The sequence below is a fragment of the Chinchilla lanigera genome, unplaced genomic scaffold (assembly GCF_000276665.1).
Source record: "Chinchilla lanigera isolate Chin_1 unplaced genomic scaffold, ChiLan1.0 scaffold00051, whole genome shotgun sequence".
Lineage (NCBI taxonomy): Eukaryota > Metazoa > Chordata > Mammalia > Rodentia > Chinchillidae > Chinchilla > Chinchilla lanigera.
In genome coordinates, this window is record NW_004955452.1 from 10,401,248 (window position 1) to 10,422,470 (window position 21,223).

The 21,223-nt window shown below is 42.3% G+C and overlaps 1 protein-coding gene and 1 pseudogene across 3 annotated transcripts in view; both read left to right on the top strand.

Moving 5' to 3' along the window:
* The first annotated feature begins 5,784 nt into the window (after positions 1-5,784).
* LOC102013900 lies at positions 5,785-7,437 on the top strand (annotated as a pseudogene).
* Positions 7,438-12,635: 5,198 nt separating this feature from the next.
* Khdrbs1 (KH domain containing, RNA binding, signal transduction associated 1) overlaps positions 12,636-21,223 on the top strand; it is a 44,636-nt gene continuing 36,048 nt past the window's right edge. For all 3 annotated transcript variants that reach the window (XR_262674.2, XR_001236051.1, XM_005395038.2), the window contains exon 1: positions 12,636-13,301. Coding sequence is in view for 1 of the 3 variants with exons in the window: in XM_005395038.2 (XP_005395095.1) it covers positions 12,920-13,301 (382 nt within the window). In the remaining 2 variants the exon portion in view is untranslated. The remainder of the gene's footprint in view (positions 13,302-21,223) is intronic.

Here is a 21,223-nt window from a genome sequence, read left to right on the forward strand (position 1 = left end):
AGCACCACACTTACTCAGTTCAGCTGGGGGTTATAAGTTGACCACCAGTTATCAATCTACTACAGGTACATTGATCAATAATCTATGAAACACATTTCATGGATTTAAATATATTATCATTTATAAATTTTGACCTGCTCTGTTTCTGACCTGGGCTGGTTCACCCCTCCTAGGCAACCTGGTGGTCCCCGCTCTCTGGAGGTCACCGTATTGATGCCGAACTTAATGCGGGCACCTGATTGGCACAGTGCACTGTAGCCCAAAACTCTGGGACTCAAGTGATCCTTCCACCTCAGCCTCCCAAGGAGCTGGGACTACAGGTACACGCCACCACACCTGGCACATTTATAAATTTTAAGAAGCAAAGAATACATGAATTTATACTTAGCAAAAGTCTTTAGCATTTTAACTTAAATATAAACAACTCAGATTTATCTAATTCAATTTTTAACAATTACTTCTACATTGTCCACAAAATGTAAAACATCTGACAAATATGAATTAATGTCCCAAAATAACATTTTTTCCTGAGCAAAACATACTATCATTTATAAATTTTTGTTGTTTTATTTTGTTTTGTTGGGTTTTTTGAGACATGGTCTCACTATGTAGTTCAGACTGGTCTTGGACTCACTACTGTAGCCCAGGCTGGCCTTAAACTCATGGAGAGGCTCCTGCCTCAGCCTCCTGAGTGCTAGGATTACAGACATGCACCACCATGCCTGGCCTCAGCTAAATCTTTTGGTTTTTTGAGACAGAGTCTTGTATGTCGTTGAGGCTGGTTTTGACCTTGCTATATAGCCCAGGTTGGCCTCAAACTTCTGGCAATCCTTCTGCCTCAACCAATTTATAAATTTAAGAAGCAAAGAATACATGAATTTATACCTTGAAAATGTCTTTACTATTTTAAACTTAATTAATCAGATGTTTTACTTACCTATCTAATTTATTTTTTAAAGTTACCTCTATATTGTTCACAAAATAGAAAACACCCTATAAACACAGTTAACATCTCAAAACAATCCCCCTCAGGAAAAAAAATTCTCAAAAGTTGTAGTCAATACCTGGAAATTACATCTACATGTCCTACAACAGAATGCTATTTAAAAATCTTTGGAAGAGCCAGGCATGGTGGCACACACCTGTAATCCCAACACTCGGAAGGCTGAGCCAAGAGGATCGTTGTGAGTTCGAGACCAGCCTGGGCTACAAAGTGAGCTCAAGGCCAGCCTGAACTGCATGGTGAGACCCTGTCTCAAAAAGACAAAAAAAAAAAATCTTTGGAAGAATTTCTGGGGCTTTTGAATTTGATCTCAATGACTTCTTTTTTAACCAAAAGCACACTATTCTGGATAAGAAGGCTGCCTATAAATAGATCCAGTTGGAAGACTATAAAAGAACTTTACTAGTTCTTTTTAAATGGACATTTAAAATGGCAAAACTCAAAAGATCTACAAAGATCTACAAATTACAGTGGTAAATATTGGTGCCCTGGTTTGTCATTCAAGACTTGGTAATTTATTCTCCATATAAACATGGACCCAGGTAGTTTACAAAATTAGGAAGAAGCATAGTACTGAGATAGATTAGGGCTGGGCCAAACTGGTTGAACAACCATAAAAGTCTGTCATTTGTGGAGAGCCAGGACACATGCGCAGTACACAGGACCCAGCATGACTGAAGTTTCTGAACACTGTACATAGGACCAATCAAAAAAGTGCCATCCTTAATACTTCATTTCTATCTGGAGCAAAACCAAGCGAGCATTCAATAGGACAGCTTAAACTTGTCACCAAGCCAAGTGAGTTTCTGATGGGACAGCCATCCCAAATGCCTTCTTTATATGAGGGAGAAACAGCCTAGGAATTCAAGATACAAAAGGGCATGCCATTATCCTCGGGCTGCTGTGAGCCTTTCCCCTGACCCACTCTCATGCTGCAGAGTGTACTTCTTTTCTCCTTCAGCAAATGTAAATCCTCACTACCTCTTCTGCCTGTCTTGCCCAACTCTTTGTTCAGGACACCAAGAACCTGGAAGGCATTCTTTGAGCTCCCAAAAGCTGTTAAGGGTAAGGCTGAACAGTGTTTACACAGGTACAAGTTAATGCCTAAGGAAAAAATCTGTCTATATTTTCTCTTAGACTTAGTATGGAAGCTTGCAAGTGGAATAGCCATTTTTGCTATAAACCATAATTCTTTCAACAGATGTCTAGTAAAATACTGCCTTTTAGGATCCCTTTTACTAATTCTAGAGGGAGCCTTTAGACTATTGCTACATAACATTTCCTAAGAAGCTAAATAATTTAAATAAAAGAATGCCCAGCTAGTGCTATATTAGTATGTGTGTCACATCTCAATGTTCAACCAGCAAGCTGGGCGTGGTGGCACACACTTGTAATCCCAGTACTCAGGAGGCTGAGGTAGGAGGCTCATTGCAAGTTCGAGACCAGCCTGGGCTACAAAGTGAGCTCAAGGTCAGCCTGAACTGCATAGCGAGACCCTGTCTCAACAAGACAAAAATAAAATAAAAATAAGTTCAAAAAAAGTGTTCTACCAGCTCTTACTCCCAACAGTCTTTTCTCTTGTTTTTTTGAGACAGGGTCTTGATATGTAGTTTAGGCTGGCCTTGAACTTACCATGGCCCAGGAAGGCCTTGAACTTACAGCAATCCTCCGGCCAAGTGCTGGGATTACAGGCAGGCACCACCATGCCCGGCCAATTTAAAAGCTCTTGCCCCAGGTTTTAAGACACTTTTCATTGTGTCAAAATTTAGACATACTGTAGCTGGTCAGAAGTGTACCTGGCCTTATTGTTCAAGGCTAATATAAAAAAAAAAACCAGTTTAGGAAAAATATTCTCCATTAAGAAAAACACAAAGGCAAACTATCTGTAGTCAAATTTGTTCATTTTTTTTTTAAATAAAGGAATGGAGGTGGTAGGAGACAAAAATTAATTTTCAGCAAACAAGTTCTGACAAACAGTTTGAAACACTACTGGTTTAGAATGAACCAAAGACTGCTGGCCAAAATGATGGGAAACTTAAACCCTAATTAAAACTCATCGACATTAGCCAAGTAGCTGCATGACCACTGGGTACAGAAAGCTCTTGTTTGTACTTGTCACTAATCTAGGAAAGGGCAAGGAAAGAAGCTATGGCTATTATCCTTGCTAAAGTTACACCAAAGAACTTTCACAATCAAATCAACGTGTATTGCAATAAAATCAACTTTTTCTATGTCACAGGTAGCTAAAACTTTCTAGGGAGCTGCAATGCAGCACAAGCACTTTTACTCTTCAACAATTTACAACACAGCTCCTGAAAAACACCAGCAGTGTCCCTACGCTCTTAAAATCTCTTTTTTTGTTTGTTTGTTTGTTTTTGCCTTTTTGAGACAGGGTCTCGCTATTCAGTTCAGGCTGATCTTGAGCTCATTTTATGGTCCAGGCTGGTCTAGAACTCGCAATGATCCTTCTGCATCAGCCTCCTGAATGCTGGGGTTATAGGCGTGCGCCACCATGCCCGGTTTAAAATCTCTTAATCTAAACCTTTTTTGGTCAACAAATGGTTCAAGAACCCTGAACTCTGTATTGGGTCACAAAGAAGCCTCAGAATGTCTTGAAGCCCGAAATTGTTTACATAATTCTAGAAGGTATTGAAATCCTGCTGTCCATCCTAGGATAAAGGTGGTTATAAGGAAAGATAAAAAGAAACAAAGCAAAGGCTGGATGTGGCAGCTCACACCTGTAATCCCAACACTCAGGAGGCGGAGGTAGGAGGATTGTTGCAAGTTTGAGACCAGCTACTACCAGCCTGAACTGCATAGCAAGACCCTGTCTCAAAAAAAAAAAAAAAAAAAAGAGGGGGCTGGGGATTTAGCTCAGTGGCACAGCGCCTGCCTGGCAAGTGCGACATCATGAGTTCAATTCCCGGTACCACAAAAAAACAAACAAACAAACAAAAAAAAAGAAACAAAGCAAATGAAATCATATCAAAGCAAACCAAAAGAACAAAACAAAGGCCTGGAAATTTTTTCTACCTTTAAATCTCTTCTCACATCAGTCAGTGTCCCAAAATGACTGTAATAGGTCCAAATGGCCACAAATGGTAAAGACACTTGCCTCAACCCAAATGGCAGTGCCAACAGTTAGTGCCCGCAAACGACTAGCAATAGGTCCAAAATGACCCCACGTAATGAAAATTCTTATCTTACCTAAATGGCACTGCTGAATGACTTAAGGTCCAAATAGTACAGACAACAGATCCCTGGAGCATATCTTCCAGCAGGAAACCAGGCGGAGCTCATCCGTTTCCCAAACCACCTTTCTTCCTTTTACTCACAAAAGCATTTATAGGCTGCTGATGCCATGAACAGAAAAAGGGGAGGGCTTCCAGGTGTAAAGTGTTCCCAGCAACTGCTGGAATATCACAAGAGTCCTGGCAATGGCTTCAGCTACCCACTAGCAGGCAGTCCCTTTCCCCAAGTTCTGGCCAGCATGGATGCCTCTTGGGATCAGGGAATTGCCTCCTGTCTGGCTCACCAAAACTGTTACTGGCCACTTGGTTTCATATACTTAGGTTCATTTGTCTGCTGCTGACCAAATGAAAGAAGGCCATATATTTTGGTAAAAAGGAAAAAAGGAGTATTCAAAGCTGGCTCTGCGGAAATGCAGGGTTCCATTTGCCTCAGATCACTATCTCCTGTGTACATGTGGGCAAGGGTCTTCTAAAATAGGGAACAGGGGCTGGGGATTCAGCTCAGCAGCACAGTGCCTGCCTGGCAAGTGCAAGGTTGTGAGTTCAATTCCCGGTTCCAGAGAAAAAAAAAACCAAAAAATAAAATAAGGAACAGAGGGCAGGGGGCACAGAGAGATAATGTATACCTCCCCACTTGCTTTATCACTTCTAGCCATCATCAGCTCATTGCCTTGTTTCTGGTAGAAAGGAAACTGAGCTCCTGCTCTCCCCATGTCAATACTTGCATATTTTGTCACTTTATCTGGGCTGAGAGGAGGGAGTTTTGGCTACGTGCTCAAGAGGAGGAAGTCTGGAGAAGCCGCTCATCTCTAAAAGAAAAATTCTAACTTTTAAAGTTGCAGTTTGCAGTGCCAGTTACACAGGTACCTCTATCCAGGCATCTCATTAAAGAACAAAGAGATGTCGGCCATTTGCAACACCCCCAACCAAGCAAGAATTTCCAGAACAGCAGCAGAAGTGAATTACAGGGGAGCTACAGACCCTCTGTGCCCCCTTTCTCCTCCTCATGATGTTATTATAGACTGGCTAAGTTAGGTAGAAATACTATAGGCAGTCAGACAGAGCAGCACTCTGGAAAGAGTCAGTGCAAAAGATGAGAACACATTACAACTGTGGCTGGAGGTGCATCTCTTGAAGACCAGGCCTTAAGATAAAGACAGAATGACCAGGCCCACATGCTTCCCCACGGGATAACTGGTATCACCTGGCCCAATAAAGTCTAGATAGACATTAGTCACCCAAGTGGGTCACCAAGACCTCCCCATCCATCCCTTTTTTAAAAGGTCCTTGTTATTTCCACATATAATTGCTACATGACCTGCTTCCCCATTGGATCAGTATCACCTAGGCAGCTATACTTGCAATCTTGTTAATCATACTTTTGTCACACTTTGTACCTATCTCATGATTTTGTACCCACTTCATGATTTTGCTCTATAAAACTTCAAGAAGTGGGCTCATTCATAACCCACTTTCCAGGTCCCGTCCTGTCTCTCAGGAGCTCTCTCTCTCAATAAAGTTTTCCTACTTTTTTTTCCCTATTCTTAACCTCTGTTGTTCCTTAGAATTCATTCTTTGATTTGGGGAAACATGAGCTCGGTGTATCTGACACCTATCAGGCTGGGAATTTTATTACTTCCCTTACATCACTGTTGCTCTCTCAACCCACTTATCCCTTTAGTCTGAAAATGGATCACTCCCATTCCCTGAAAGTCTCTCTTATATTTTCATCTCTGCCCTTGTATTCATGTTTCTTCTTGTCTAGAACTCATTCTCCTCTAGCTGAAATCTATCTTCTGCTTTGAACTCCAGTGGCACTTAATTTTCACTTACTTTTGGCACTTGTCATGTTATCTTCTTCATTACAATCATCAAAAAACATTCTTTAGGGGGGTAACACTCATTCTATTTTATGAAGTGAGATGCTGCTCAGTTCTAGACTCAAAAAAGCCAATTGAGATCTTTACACTTGGTGGTATGACACCATCCTAGGAATATAAAACAGGGTGGGCCATGTGGTGGGGAGGGCTTTTGCACCTTATTCACAAGCTAACAGATTTGCACCTTGAACATCATTTTGGTGGTTGTATGGGAAGGATACGGTTGGGCTCTGTGAGGTCAGAGACTACTATGCTCTCAGCACAGTTTCTGGAGAGAACTGTGCAACAACCAGTCTTGGACGGCACCTTAGAAATAGACTCAACAACACTTGGATTGGGAGACCCTCCTTATTTTTACACTGGTGTGATTATCTTCACTGGACTTATGTTGGGATTGCTCTGTATCCACACTGCATACCTGATGCCATCTCTCTGCCATAGCTTTTTGTATCTATTCCTGGTGCTTCAAATGCATACTTTAGCTGTGGTTCTCAGAACCTCAAACAATTATGGAAAGCATTACATTGCCCTGTCTTTCCAATGTTGCTTTTCTGCTTGCCTGGAAATTGGCTCAGTTTACACTGTTTACACAGCCTTATGATTTTCTGTGTATGTTATGGGGAAGACTGAGCCAAGCAAATTTCAGAAGATCATTTACATGAACATGGTTTCAGTTATCCTCCGTTCATCTTCATGCTTGAAAATCTATTGTACTTATCCTATTTTTCATCTTTGTTGGTGACATGGGTGATAATTCTAAAGGGAAATAAAATTCAAAGATTGGAAGTATTTGAACTCAACTTTTGGCTAATTTAAGGTTGTGCTTTGGAGGTCTGGAACAATCATTTTGAAATTTCTGACATCTAAAATCTTACGTGTTTCAGGCCATGTTTTCCTGAGTGACTTTACAGCAGCCAGAATCTTACCATATACAGATTTTCACACCTTAAAATACATCTGTGCCTCTGAATTTGATTTCATAGAACCAGCACTGGTTTCTCATATATCACAGTTGTGAGGATTTACAGTCCCTGCCATTTTGACTATGAGGGTGACACTGTTTTTAACTCTGCACATGTGTGTTATGGGTTCCTGGATCTGCTCTTGACAGCTCTGGCTTTTTTTTTTTTTTTTTTGAAACAAGGTCTTGCTATGTAGTTCAGGCTGGCCTTGAACTGTGTAGCCTAGTTTGCAGCCTCACAGTGATCCTCCTGCTTTAGCCTTGTAGAAGCTAGGATAACAGGTATGCTCCACCATACCAGTGCAGAGTTCATTTTGAGAATGTTATCTTTGGGTTTTTTGTTGTTTTTTGTTTTTTGTTTTTTGTTTTTTGTTTTTGATTTTTTGAAACAGGGTCTCACTATGTAATTCAGGCTGGGCTGGCTTTGAACTCACTATTGTAGTACAGGCAGGCCTCGAACTCACAGCAATCCTCCTGCCTTAGCCTTCTGAGTACTGGGGTTACAGGTGTGCACCATCACGCCCAGCCCATCTTTGGCATTCTAACAGTGACGTCACTACAAGGTTAGCCAAACCTCCATAACTAATGCAGCACAATAGGAGAATTTATTAATTTGGCCCAGGAAAAACTTCTGCATTACAAACGCAAAACCAGACCAGATGCTGTTTCTGTGGGCACCACACTGACAATGGCAAACATCAAGCTGTCCATGCTGCACCACATTGTGAACTACCAGCACTATGAGGATGCAGACTTAAGAAGCACGGTATGTTGGGAGAACTAAGCCTGGCCGCAGTACACTGGCAATCTGGGAAAACTCTTCCAATGCAGGAAGCCCCTCACTCTGCAGCACCAAATGCCACGTACAGAGTATTGAAAGTTAATTGATAAGGCGACTATATCTGCTGTCCTGTGGTGCAAAGAAGGACATCTAAGGCACACATTTTACATTAATTAAAATCACAAGGTTTAATAAGAGAAGCTTAAAATAAAATAATAACAAATGGCTTAAAGTTCTTCTGGCTACTAAAGGTAAATTCATTATTCTCCATTGAATGTCAGTCTTATTAAGCTATAGGTACAGATATATGGACATAGATAATTAAATCACTTTATATTGTATAAACAAATGTTTAAGTGTTTCCAAGAAAAATGTATGGAAAAGAACAATGAAACTAGGGGCTGGGGATTTAGCTCAGCGGCAAAAGCGCCTGCCTGGTCAGGCGCAAGGTCACGAGTTCGGTTCCTGGTACCGGAGAAAAACCAAAAAAAAAAAAAAAAAAAGGAACAATGAAACTAGACAGGTGTGGTGGCACATGCCTGTAATACTGGCACTCAGGAGGCTGAGCAGACTGCTGCAAGTTTGGGGGCCAGGCAGGGATACAAAGTGAGTTCAAAGCCAGTCTGAACTACACAGGAAGACCCTGTCTCAAAAAACCCAAACAAGAAAAAGAACAATGAAATTTAATAAATCAAAGATCTAAGTCCTTCTTCTCCAAAAATAAATCTTTAATTTCTCTTTTCATAGTCCTGACAACCAACAAAGGAATCCAAAGCATACTCACTGAGGACTCCTGAAACTCCTTCAGGAGCACAGGACAGACACCACTGACTCTTTTTGAAATCTTGTCTTTCTTATGGAGCCCCAAGGGCTGTAAGTTAAGTTCTTTTTGGGTAAGAAGATTGTTCTTTTTGCCTCTCAATCTTTTTGACTTTCAAATCCAAGTTTACTTTGTGCTGTGTGAGCAGGGTACATATGACCTTCTGGGGTTTGCAGTGGCAGACAAGTCAAGTGTGGTGGTAATGCCTATAATCCCAGCACTCTGGGAAAACTGAGGCAGAAGGATAGCAAGTGTGAGCTCAGCCAGAACAACTTAGGGAGACCCTATTGCAAAACAAAAAATAAGAAAAACCTGGAGATGTAGCTCAGTGCCAAGGTCCTGAGTTCAATCCCTTGGACAAGGGAGTCGGGTGGGGTGGAAACTGAGCTAGAAACAGGACTGAATCTTATAAAGAGAATCCTTAGGTGTCTGAGTCAAATAGAAACTGGCAATAAATGGTAATTACTGCAGAGAATGTGAACTCTGGCTTTGCAAATCCACAGGAATTTTGTGTTCTATCCTCTTTCATTTTCTTAAGAGAAAATCACTGGCTAAATTGGTCAAGGGTACCTCAGAGCCAAAGCCACAACTTGACTGGCGAGCATGGGTCAGCACTTAAGATCTGTTAAAGTGCTCACTACCTAAAGAAAGAAATACACTCTCATGGCCCAATGACGTGGTATGTATCTGTCATCAGAACTATTTAGGTGGTTGAGGCAGGAGGATTGCCAAGTTGAAGGCCAGCCTGGGCAATTTAGAGAGGCCTAGTTTCAAAGTTAAAAAGAAGTTTGGGGATGAAGCTCAGTGGTAGAGCACCCCTGAGTTCCATCCCAAGTAACACACACACCCCTATGAATGGGTAAGCTGGTCATGAGATGACACTAAGTTGCCCATCAGCTTCAGGAAACATTCATGCATTGGGGTATAGTGTATTACCTGACCCACCTCTGTGGTGTTTCCCTCTTAGGCTTTTACTTTGGCTCTGAGGGGCCTGATACCTAACATAAAAATGGCTTAGAGCAATAATCATGCAGGACAGTCAAATATATTCTAAGAAGGGTTCCATGACTCTGTCCCCTATTGGGGTAGACAGAACTATGTGAGAAGAAAAGCCCGTTGTGGTGGTGCCTGCCTATAATTCTGGCTACTTGGGAGACTGAAGTAGGAGGTTCATAAGTTTGAGATCATATTTTGAGGGAAAAATTTTTCCCAGAAGACTCATCTTCCACAAACCTTGTACAAGTTCATTACTCACTCAGTTTTATCCAATACTTTTCTTCTTTCTCATTTTGGAACAACTAGTCATTCTACTTTAAAACAAACATTACCCTCCTTTTCTTTAGCTTCATTTAACAAAAACATCTTACTTTCCTTACATAGGCAGATGTTGATAATTCTGGTTTTAATTGTATGTATTAATTCCAAGTTTTACTTCTTAGTAACCTAGTGAAAACCTAGGAAGCAATTCTGAACTATTTCATATCAGCATTTTATAGACAAGCGCCACTTCATAATTTTTGGAAACTTATTTCCCAAGACAGTTTTGCATGTTGATTAACATATTCAAATATATTTAGCTTCTCTATAACATAAAAATGATACCACAGTCCATACACTTTAAATGTGTATTTAGCAATTAATATTTTGGAGTTCTAACTTAGAAACAAATATCTCTTACTTAGTATGACATGGCCTTAAGATTCTGAATTACTTACAAAGACATCTGAAATTGTGACAAGTTCATTTATAAACTTTTATCTCGTTTACATCCACTTAATTTACTCATCCTTAACTGTTATGCTTGTTATTACACTGTTATTACACAAAGCTAGCCAGCCATTCAAGCAGTTCAGGAGACGTCTGAATTCCCCTTATCTATCCAAAGACAGATCCTTTAGCAAGAACTCCTCAATCCTCTCTCCAGCGAGTTCCAACAACCAGAGAAGATCAACTTTTACCCCAGGAAAGGAGACTTCACACCCACATAGACCCTCTCACAAACCAACAAACCATCACTTACTTTTCTAAGAGTCCACTCATCCTTTCCTAAAATCATTTACCCTAAGAGTATCTCTTCTCAGATCCTGCCCTCCAAACGGGGAATTGAACCACATGTGCTAGGCAAGCAGGCACTCCACCACTGAGCTACATCTCCTCCCCTTTTTATTTTGAGATAGTGCCTCAGCAGGTTACCCAGCTTAGCCTTGCAATCCTCCTGCTTCAGTCTCCTGAGCATCTGGACTAGCAGGTGTGTGTCACAGTGCCCAGCTCCAAAACCAAATTCTAAATTGTCTTTTTATTTTATTTATTTATTTTTATTTCTTAAGACAGGGTGTTGTATTGCAGTTCAGGCTGGCCTTGAATTCACTATGTAGTCTAACCTGGCTTTGAACTCGAGGCAGTCCTCCCGAGTACTGGGATTACAGGCAATTAATTTTTTATCTCAAATTAATTTTGGAATTTTCTAGTCGGGCCCTTAGAAAACAGCAGATGTGTCTCTTACCTCGTAAAAGGTAGGTAATACGCTAATTGGCCTTGATGTAAATTATATGGAAAGCATTGTCAAACACTACTTTTATTATTGATTAGACCAAATTTTATATAAAATTCCTGGCAATATGATTGTTTGATTTCATCTATGTTAAAATGTTGCCACAGAAATAACAATAAAATTTTTTTCCTACTTGACTACGTAAGGACAAAAGTACTTATGTCCTCAAAGTGAACCACTGCACCACCCTGGAGACTTTATATGTATATATTTGTATGTAAAGTAATGTATTACTACTTGTGTTACATATAAATATACACATACTGTGTTTTGTTCTTATTTTTGTGGGTAATTAGGTAATTTCTCTTCCCTACCTCCAAAAAGGTACTAGCCAGGACTTTATGTTCCCTAAAGGGGGACTATAAATTGCTAGACATCCAGAAGATAATTTCCAGAAGCGTTTTTGGAAAGTTAAGCTAATCAGATTGAAAAAGAAAAGGAATGCAAGTGAGTACTTCGGGGGAAACAAAAATCCGGTGGGGAGTTAGAGAAGGAACGAGGGGGTCTAATGGCTGGAGGAGGCTAGAGACGCCGGTAGACTCCACTTGCATATAGCACCCCAAGTGCGAATCCCTGGGGAGACTGTGTACCTTGGCTTTCAGAGCAGTGCTTTTCTCCGACATCCAAGCCTGAGGGCCCAACAGACGCAGGACTAGCACTCACACCGGCAGCAGGACCGGGCCTCAAATCCAGCTTTTTGCAGAAGATACATTTAAATCAGCAAAAACCAGACTACGTTAACAAACAAAAATGCTTTTTTTTAATTAAAAGAAAGACGTCTCTCACGAACAATGACAAACGTCTTAGAATCTATTCTACTAAAAATATTTAGGATACTAGAGTCCCTGCTGGGGTCGGGACTTCTTCTCCAGACTTTCAATAAACCGCCTTCCGGCTTCCCTCTAAGCCACGGTTCCTCACTTTCTCCCTTCAGGCTTCCCTTCACCGCCCCCACCAGTCATCCCCGCGTCAGACTTCCCCTCTTCTAGCTCGGATCCCTGTCTCTGCCTCCTCTCCTCCTGCCTCAGACGGCCTCAATTCTCCCTGAATTCTCCCTCCTTCCCTTTTCGCGTCCCCCAAGCCGCGCCTGTCCCCGGTCCTCGCTTGGGTGTCGATCTCTCCACTCCGCCCCAACTCCCGCTCCGCGACACCCCCCATTCCTCGCAGTTCAGCCGTTGGAGGGGGCGTGGCCCACCAGTAACAGGTCTCCCGCCCCATACCCCACGGGCCCGCGCGGAGACAAAGACATTCCACAGCCCCCGCCCCCTCCGCGCACTTGGCCAGAAGGGGGAGGAGACACGTGTCCCGCTAGCGCCGAGTCACGTGGAAAAGAAAACGAACTGAGCCCGCGGCCGTCTGCGCACGCGCACTAAGCTCTCGTCCTCCGGACTCGGAGGGAAAAGAGAAGCGACACGATAGCGTCTTCTTGCGCCGCGGCGGTGCGCAGGCGCCGTGGCCCAACTGGGGACTTTGTTCTCCGCGGAGAAACCCAAGGGCGGTGCCGGTGAGCGGCTGCGCACGCGCATCGCTTCATTTCCGGTGCTCGCTCGCTGGGTCGCTCGGGTCGGCTTCGGTAGCTGTCGCTCCCGCTCTCCTACCCCTGCCAACCGCCGCTAGGGCCTCCGCCGCTGCCGCGTCGCTTCCTCTCTCGCTTGCTCGCCCATCGTCACTGATGCAGCGCCGGGACGACCCTGCCGCGCGCATGACCCGGTCCTCAGGCCGCAGCGGCTCCATGGACCCCTCAGGTGCCCACCCCTCGGTGCGTCAGACGCCCTCTCGGCCGCCGCCGCTGCCGCATCGGTCCCGAGGAGGCGGAGGGGGGCCCCGAGGGGGCGCCCGGGCCTCGCCGGCCACGCAGCCGCCACCGTTGCTGCCCCCGTCGGCCACAGGTCCCGACGCGACAGTGGGCGGTCCAGCGCCGACCCCGCTGCTGCCCCCTTCAGCCACAGCCTCCGTCAAGATGGAACCGGAGAACAAGTACCTGCCAGAACTCATGGCCGAGAAGGACTCCCTCGACCCGTCCTTCACTCACGCCATGCAGCTGCTGACGGCAGGTAAGCGGGCCTCTAGGTCCCCCCGGGCCGCCCGGCCGCCCCGGCGGTAGGTGGCCGCGGCTACGTGCCTCTCAGAGCCTTTGCACCTTGGAGACCTGGGCATCAAACCCCCTCCTCAGCCTCACCCTCGGGGTCCTGAATCCCACATTCCCACCCCGGCCCAGGATGCGAAGGAGGATTTCTGGGCCGCCGTGGAGGCCCGGACACGACTTGGCGATCTCCTAGCGCGGGGCGCTTGATGGATAGTGCCGGGCTCCCGCCCCTTCCCGACCCTGCCCCCGCCCTCTCCCTGCAGCTGCCGGGTGCGCTGAGTGCTCTCAGATCCTTCCAGAAATGAACCTTTATCTTCCGGCTTTCTCCGAAGGGAAAGCCTTTTTTGATTGCGGGTGGCATGAGCGACTCAGTGAGGGTGTAGGAGGTGAAGACAGCCCGAGCCGGAGCGACCGTGGGAGGGAGGGCCGAGGTGAGGTTCCTTGAGGTTGGAATGCCCTGTCCAGCGCGCCGCGGTCTCCGGGGCCCGGCCGGGCTTAGCGGCAACTGGAGCTTAAGTTGATTCTCACAGGCAGGAGCGACTTGTGGGAATCAGAGCTTGAGGTTTTCCGAAGCCAATTTCCGCTTTAGCCGATCAACCGAGAATTGCTGGAGTCGGAAGGTTGTTCCCCTTTATTTTACAACTCAGGAGGGGAAAATAACACTAGAGAGAGTGAAATAAGAGGATAGAGGGAGTTAAAATACTCCAGGGTAGTTTGCATGACGTTCCCCAGTGAGATGAGCAAAAAATGGGCGAAGGCGCACGATGCTTGTACCTGAAAGGCTCGGTCTTTTTCTTGTTTTAGTTTTTGCTTCAGGAGTGAAATAGGTTAGGAGTAGTAGCCTTTGTTCTCTGTAGACTAACACTCCTTTCCAGATCTGTACTGCCAGTTATTTAGACACTGAGTTTTTACTCAAACCGCCTATTTGAACCTCAGTTCAGTTTAAACATTGTTTTAATAACTTTCTTATGATGCCTAAATTTTACTAAGCAAATAAAAATCATCAGCCTTCAACACTGAATGAGCCGGGCATGGTGGCGCACACTTATAATCCCAGCACTTGGGAGGCTGAGGCTGGAGGATCGTTTCGAGTTCGAGATCAGCCTTGGTTACAAAGTGAGCTCAAGCCCGGTCTGAACTCCATAGCGAGACCCTGTGTCAAAAAGACCAAAAAAACAAAAACAAAAAAACACACAATCACAATAATCAAAACACGTAGTTGAGAACATTTAGATAACATTTAGATGCTTACGGTTTCAACTCAGTGCTTTGCTGTATGGTAATACATGCTGATTGTAATTTATCAGTTGTCCTCCTGTTTGATAGCACATTCTGACTGTAATTTATTAGTTGTCTTCTGACAACCTCTTAGAGGGCAAGGATTGTGTCTATACTTTTCATACTAACTGGAAAACAGTAAATATCAGGTGTTTGAATCTGAAAGCAGAAGTGCACACAGTTAGCAATGTCAGACCAAATGGTAATATACTTGGTCTTGAGATTTCCTCAGATCTTTTTAATCAATCCAGAGTAAACGCATGAGAATGATTTCACAGCTTTAATGTGTTGGCTTGGTTGGAGACTGACCCTTAACTAGTTACCTGATCTGAGAAACTCTGAATTTCAGCAACCTCTTCCATAAAGTGGAATGGTGAATACTGAGGATTAGATGATGTGTAGAATAAGATACCTATCAACAGCTACTAAACCTTATATGTTACTTATAATTTTCACCCTCCTCAGTGTAACTTTAGTTACTAAGATAATTTTTTATTGGTTTATTTATTCATTTGGGGATTTTTTTGAGATAGCGTCTCAAAATGTAGTTCGTGCTGGCCTTGAGCTCACTATGTAGCCCAGGCTAGCCCAAAACTCAGGTGCTCCTCCTGCCTTAGCCTCTCAAGTGCTGGGATTACAGACATACTGTATATCACTGCACCTAGCTAATACATTTTAGATATATATAGTGATAACATCCATCATAGGAAATTTGTACCTGTACATAATATATCTTGATTCTTTTTCTTTCTTTCTTTCTTTTGGTCTTTTTGAGACAGGATCTTGCTATGCAGTTCAGGCTGGTCTTGAGCTCACTTTGTAGCTCAGTCTGGTCTCAAACTTGCAACGATCCTCTTGCCTCAGCCTCCCAAGTTCCCAGCTTTTTTTTTCTTTTACTAACATAATTTTAAAGTTGGACTTTCTGGTGATGACTTGTATGTATGTGTGTAGGGAGGGGTCCTGGGCCTCAAACCCAGGAACTACTGAGCTATATATCTCATGCCCATTTTGTTATTTATTTTGAGATGCAGTCTTGCTAAATTGCCAAGGTTGGTCTCAAACTTGAAATCTTTCTCCCTCAGCATAAAGAGTAGCTGGGATGACAGGTATGAGACACTGTGCTAGATGACTTGTATTGGTTTTGTTTTTGTATTTTTTAGCCAAACTAAAATTTTAATTGGAGAAATGAAACTGAGATAATGTTGGCTCACTGAGGTAAAAGAATTGAGATGTATGGAGACTTTCTTAGCATGAATAAATCTTGATACATGTTGACCCCGCTTCTGATGTATTTCTGAAAAATCTTTAAAAAGTGATTGCAGTGAAATCACAAGCAATTGTTGAAAAAGCAGGAGTCTGAAAAGATCGATTGGTACTGTGTTTTATAGTATTTAAAGTCCAATAAGTACACATGTAAGTAAAATATAGTTAACATATGCCAGGCATTGAACTGGACACTACATTAAATACCTAACCTTCATGTCAACTCTAAGAAGTTACTCATCACTTGCACAGGTGAAGAAACCAAGGAACACAGATTAATAATTTGCCAAAAATAACAAAATTAGTAACACAACCAGGGTTTGAAATCATTCTGCCTCTGGATTCACATACCTACCATTAGCACTTCTCTCCCTCCAACAACTAACACCTCTTTCTCCCCTTCTTAACTATAATCCCTGCTACAAATATGGAAGGTACCAAGAGTGTTAATGGCGTGCATAATGGTACATGCCTGTAATCCCAGCGCTTGGGAGACTGAGATAGGAAGATTGTGAGTTTGATGCCAGTATGGACTTGTAACAAGTCCCTGTCGTTTTTTTTTTTTGTTGTTGTTTTTTTTTAAAAAAAAACAAGTCCCTGTTTTAAACAAAACCAAAAAAAGACCGCTAACTGGGCAGTGAAGATGAAGCCAAGAAAAGAGAGCAGAGCCTAGCACTTCAGAGTGTTACTCCTCCAGACCCCTCTACCCAGTCCCCATAAAGTACTGTAAGACCTAGACCACCTGTATCATCCACATAGCTCTCCCAGACTTTCTCCAGTTTATTTTGCACTTACCAGCATCTGATGTACTATATATATTTGTTTTTGTGCATAACTTCTCCCTTATGCTAGACTGTCACCCCACGAGGACAGGGATTTTTTTTTGTCTATTTCATTGTTGTCTCGTGTGCCTTGAAGAGTGCTCTCCACAGTAGCCATCTACAAATTATTTTATGAATGAATATTCATCTTCATTATGAGATGGAAAAAACATTGACACAATTCTGAGAGATGTAGACTTTGAATATAGACTTTTCTGTTAGTCAAGTTGGTATTCAGCTGTGATGACAAATGGATTTGAAGGGCTGGAGATACAGCTCAGTGGCACAAGCACTTGCCTGGCAAGCACAGGGTCCTGAGTTTGATTCCCAATACAAAAAAAAAAAAAAAAAGAAATAACAAATGCATTTGAAGACAGGGATTCAACTACCCATGCTCTTTTCTGAAAGGAAAATGATTTTTTTATTGTTAATTTATATGTAAACATAAAACACTGTTATATATGTTAGTGTCCTTTTTCTACATTGTACAATTAGAAAAATAGGAGTTAGTATAAGTGACTCAGGAATAAGTAAACATTTTGAATAGATTAATAATTATAAGAAGATCTTGATCTAAATCAAAAGAGAAATGTCATACCCTTAGAGGGAAGAGGAGACTCAGGCTAAAAAGGGGACAGTACTTTTTAATTCACCTGTTGTTTTTTGCATACTTAAAGATGATTCCAACTGGATTTATTCTCCAACTTGAGAAGTTGAATATAAAGTAGATAGAAGAGTACATGAAGATAAGTGTGCTAAATGTTATTAGAGACGGGGAACTGAAGCAACATAGTACATTGACAGAAATTAAGTAAAGGTAAAGTAGGGCTTGAAAGGATGTGAATTAGAGGTAATTCTTAGACACGGCTGGTGAAAATGCGGTTGATACATCATTTTGGATAAGTTTGCTATATCATGTGAGCACTGAATGTTTAAATTTCTTAAAACTCAGCAGCACCATTTTTTTTCTTTTTTTCTTTTAAAAAACAATTTCAGAACAAGATAATAGAATAACAGTGATTAATACAGTGTGTATTGTTGTCTTTAAATTACTCAGAGTAGGGGCTGGGGATTTAGCTCAGCGGCAAAGCGCCTGCCTGGCAAGCGCAAGGTCGTGAGTTTGGTTCCCGGTACCGGAGAAAAACCAAAAACAAAAACAAAAAAAAAATAAATAAATAAATTACTCAGAGTACAAGATATAGACATTTAATTGTCCAAACAATATTAGGACAAACCTTTCTTTTCAGTGGATTAAGAGAAGTTAGTATTATAACTTCTTAACTGTCTTGTGTGTGTGTGTGTGTGTGTGTGTGTGTTTACTTTCCCTTCCTTCTTTTCTTCTTTCCCTCATCCTAGAGTTTATTCCCATTTCACAGTATCTGTTGTACATTTTGGATCTCATTTACTCTTTCAGCTTCTCACACTAAGGAGACAATATAGTGTTTACACATGTGAGTCTGATTTGTGTCACTTATGAGTATGGTTTGGTGTTGCATCCATTTACCTATAAAAGTCTCCAATTTGTTTCTTCATGGCTGAGTTGTATAAAAAGATCACATCTTTTTTTTTTTTTTTTTTCATCTTTTTGAGACAGAATCTCACCATGGAGTTTAGGCTGGCCTTGAGCTCACTTTGTAGTCCAGGCTGGTCTCGAACTCACAATGATCCTCCTGCCTCGGCCTCGCAAGTGCTGGGATTATAGGTGTGCACCATCACACCAAGCAAGACCACATCTTTTTATCCATTCCTCAGATGATGGACATTTGGGTTGTTTCCAAGATCCAGCTATTACAAATTGTGCTGCTATAAACATGGGTGCATAGGGGCTGAAGATTTAGCTCAGTGGTACAGCGCCTTCCTGGTAAGCATGAGGTCCTAAGTTCAATCCCTGGTACCCAACCCCCCAAAAACTGGGTGCACATATATCACTGTGGTATGATGTTTTTAATTCTGGGAAGATACCCAGAAGGGTAATAGGTGGGTCAAATGGGAACCCTAATCCTAGTTTTTGAGGAGTCTCCGCGCTGATTATCGCAGTGGTTGGACCAGTCTGTACTTGCACCAACAGTGGAGAAGGGTTCCTTTTTCCAGCAGCACCATTCTTAAGAATGTTCCCAAAGAAACTTGGCTGTAAGTACCATACTCAAATAATGGTGCACCTTGTTCCCAAAACGATGTCGCTTCTTTCACCATTCACTGGGCAATGTGATAGGTTTATAAAATATGCACAAGTGAAAATGAATGAACTATAACTATATGGAAAAACATGAAAAAATCTTGGATATCTAATGTTAGGTGAAAAAGTCAGACATGGTAGTGAATGCCTGTAATCCTAGCACTCTGGGAAGTTGAGGCAAGAGGCTTTACAGTTCAACTTCAGCTTGGGCAATTGAGCATGTAGGGAGACCCTGTGACACCACTCCTTGTGAAGGACTCTGGATTTAATCCCCATTACTGCAAAATAAAAACAGTACACTCGTACAGATGCAAAGACATGTGGTTTTTTGTTTGTTCTTATTTTTATTTTGTGTGGTTGTGTGTGCTACTGGGGAATCTGGGGAATTTATTGACTTAGTGATTTTTATTTCAAAATAAAAAATTTTCAAAAGGGCTGTAGATGTAGGTCAGTGCTCAGGAACCAAGTGCAATCTCCAGTACTATCCTTGTGATCGTACTGTATCAGCCTACTGGATTACTGGGATTATAGGTATGTGCTGCGACGTCAGGCTAAGAAATGAACTTTTTTCCTTGGTAAGAACAGGGTCTTGTTATGTAGCCCAGGCTGGCCTCAAACTCATGGCAATCCTCCTGCCTCAGCCTCCCCCAGGTACTGACATTACAACCATGTGCCATCATGCCCAGCCTCCCCCTACCCCAGAAATGAACTTTTGATAAACACAACAACTTGTATGGATCTCAAGAGAATTATGAATTTAAAAAGGCAATCTGAAAAACTTAAGTACTAGATGATTCCATTAATACAGCATTCTTGAAAAAATAATAAAGGTGAAGAACAGATTAGTGGTTACCAGTGGTGAAGGAAGGAGGTGACTGTGGCTATGAAAGGATAGCATGTGGGATCTTTGTGATAGAACTCTTCTATGGGTTGTAGTGGGTTTTGTTGTTTTTGGGGTGCTGAGCCTTGAACCCAGAGCCTTGCTGAATTACATCCTCAAACCTTTTAAAAATTTTTTCTGAAACAAGGTTTCCCAAGTTGTCCATGCTACCCTTGAACTTGCTGTCCTCCTGCTTCAGACTTCCAAGTAGTTGGAATGACATTTATGTGTGACTAGACCTGGCTGGTTCTTGTGTGTGTTTTGTTTAAGTAGTGCGGCAATTGAGCACAGGACTTTCTGGCATGCTAGACAAGTATGCTGAGCTACATTACCAGCCCTCTGTTCTGAATCTTGACTATGGTGGTGATTACATGAATATGATTAAATTGTGTAAAACTGGTGAAAACTGAATAAAGCCAGTGGATTTTACTGTTAATTTTTTGTTGTGATATTGCATTATAGATATGGAAAACATTAACCATGGGTAAAACTGGTTAAGAGTACAGCATCTCTCTGTACTATTTCTTAAAACTGTATGTAAATTTACAGTTACCTCAAAAAATTTCCAGAAAAAGAACCCAGAAAATCTAAATTGTGTCCTAGTGAACATATTTAGGAGATCATGATCCAAATACCATAAGAAGGTTTGCTGCTATCTTAGAATGTTAGAATTGAGTCCCTATAAAAGGGCTGTTCCCAAGCATGATAGCACATGCCTGTAATCACGGCATTTAGGAGGCTGAGGTAGGAGGATTACTGCAAGTTCAAGGCCAGCCTGAACTATATAGTGAGACCTTGTCTCAAAAAACCAAAAAGAAAATTAAAAAAAAAACAAACCCAAAAGGGGTGAGGGGGCTCTAGCCAGGCATGGTAGCACATGCCTGTGATCCCAGCACTTCGGACGACAGAGGCAGGAGGATTGCAAGTTCAGGTACCACCTGGGGAACTTAGCTAGGCCCTATCTCAAAATTAAAAATGAAAAAAAAAAAAAGTACTGGGATGTAGCTTATTGGTAGAGTGCTCCTGGGTTCAATCCCTTCTACCACTACTACCAAAAACGAAGTTCTAAACTCAGACTATTAGGGCCATTATTTTGTACACACTTACTTTTTTTTTGGTTTTTTTCCAGTACCGGGAATTGAACTCATGACCTTGCGCTTGCCAGGCAGGCACTATGCCGCTGAGCTAAATCCCCAGCCCCCTAGGGCCATTATTTTGAACCAGTATCCTTTATTCACCTTTAACTAACACTGTAACATACCATACTGTGAGCTTGTATACCATATGTGAGTTTGTGCCTTTTTTTTTGGAGACAGGGTCTTATATCTCAGGCTGGCCTTGAACTTATGATCCTCCTGCCTCGGCCTCCCAAGGGCTGAGACGAGAGGCATGCACTGGGGGGAGGGTTTTTTGGGGGGGGTTGTTTGTTTGTTTTATTTGACACCAAATAGTAAGTAATTTGATAAACTACT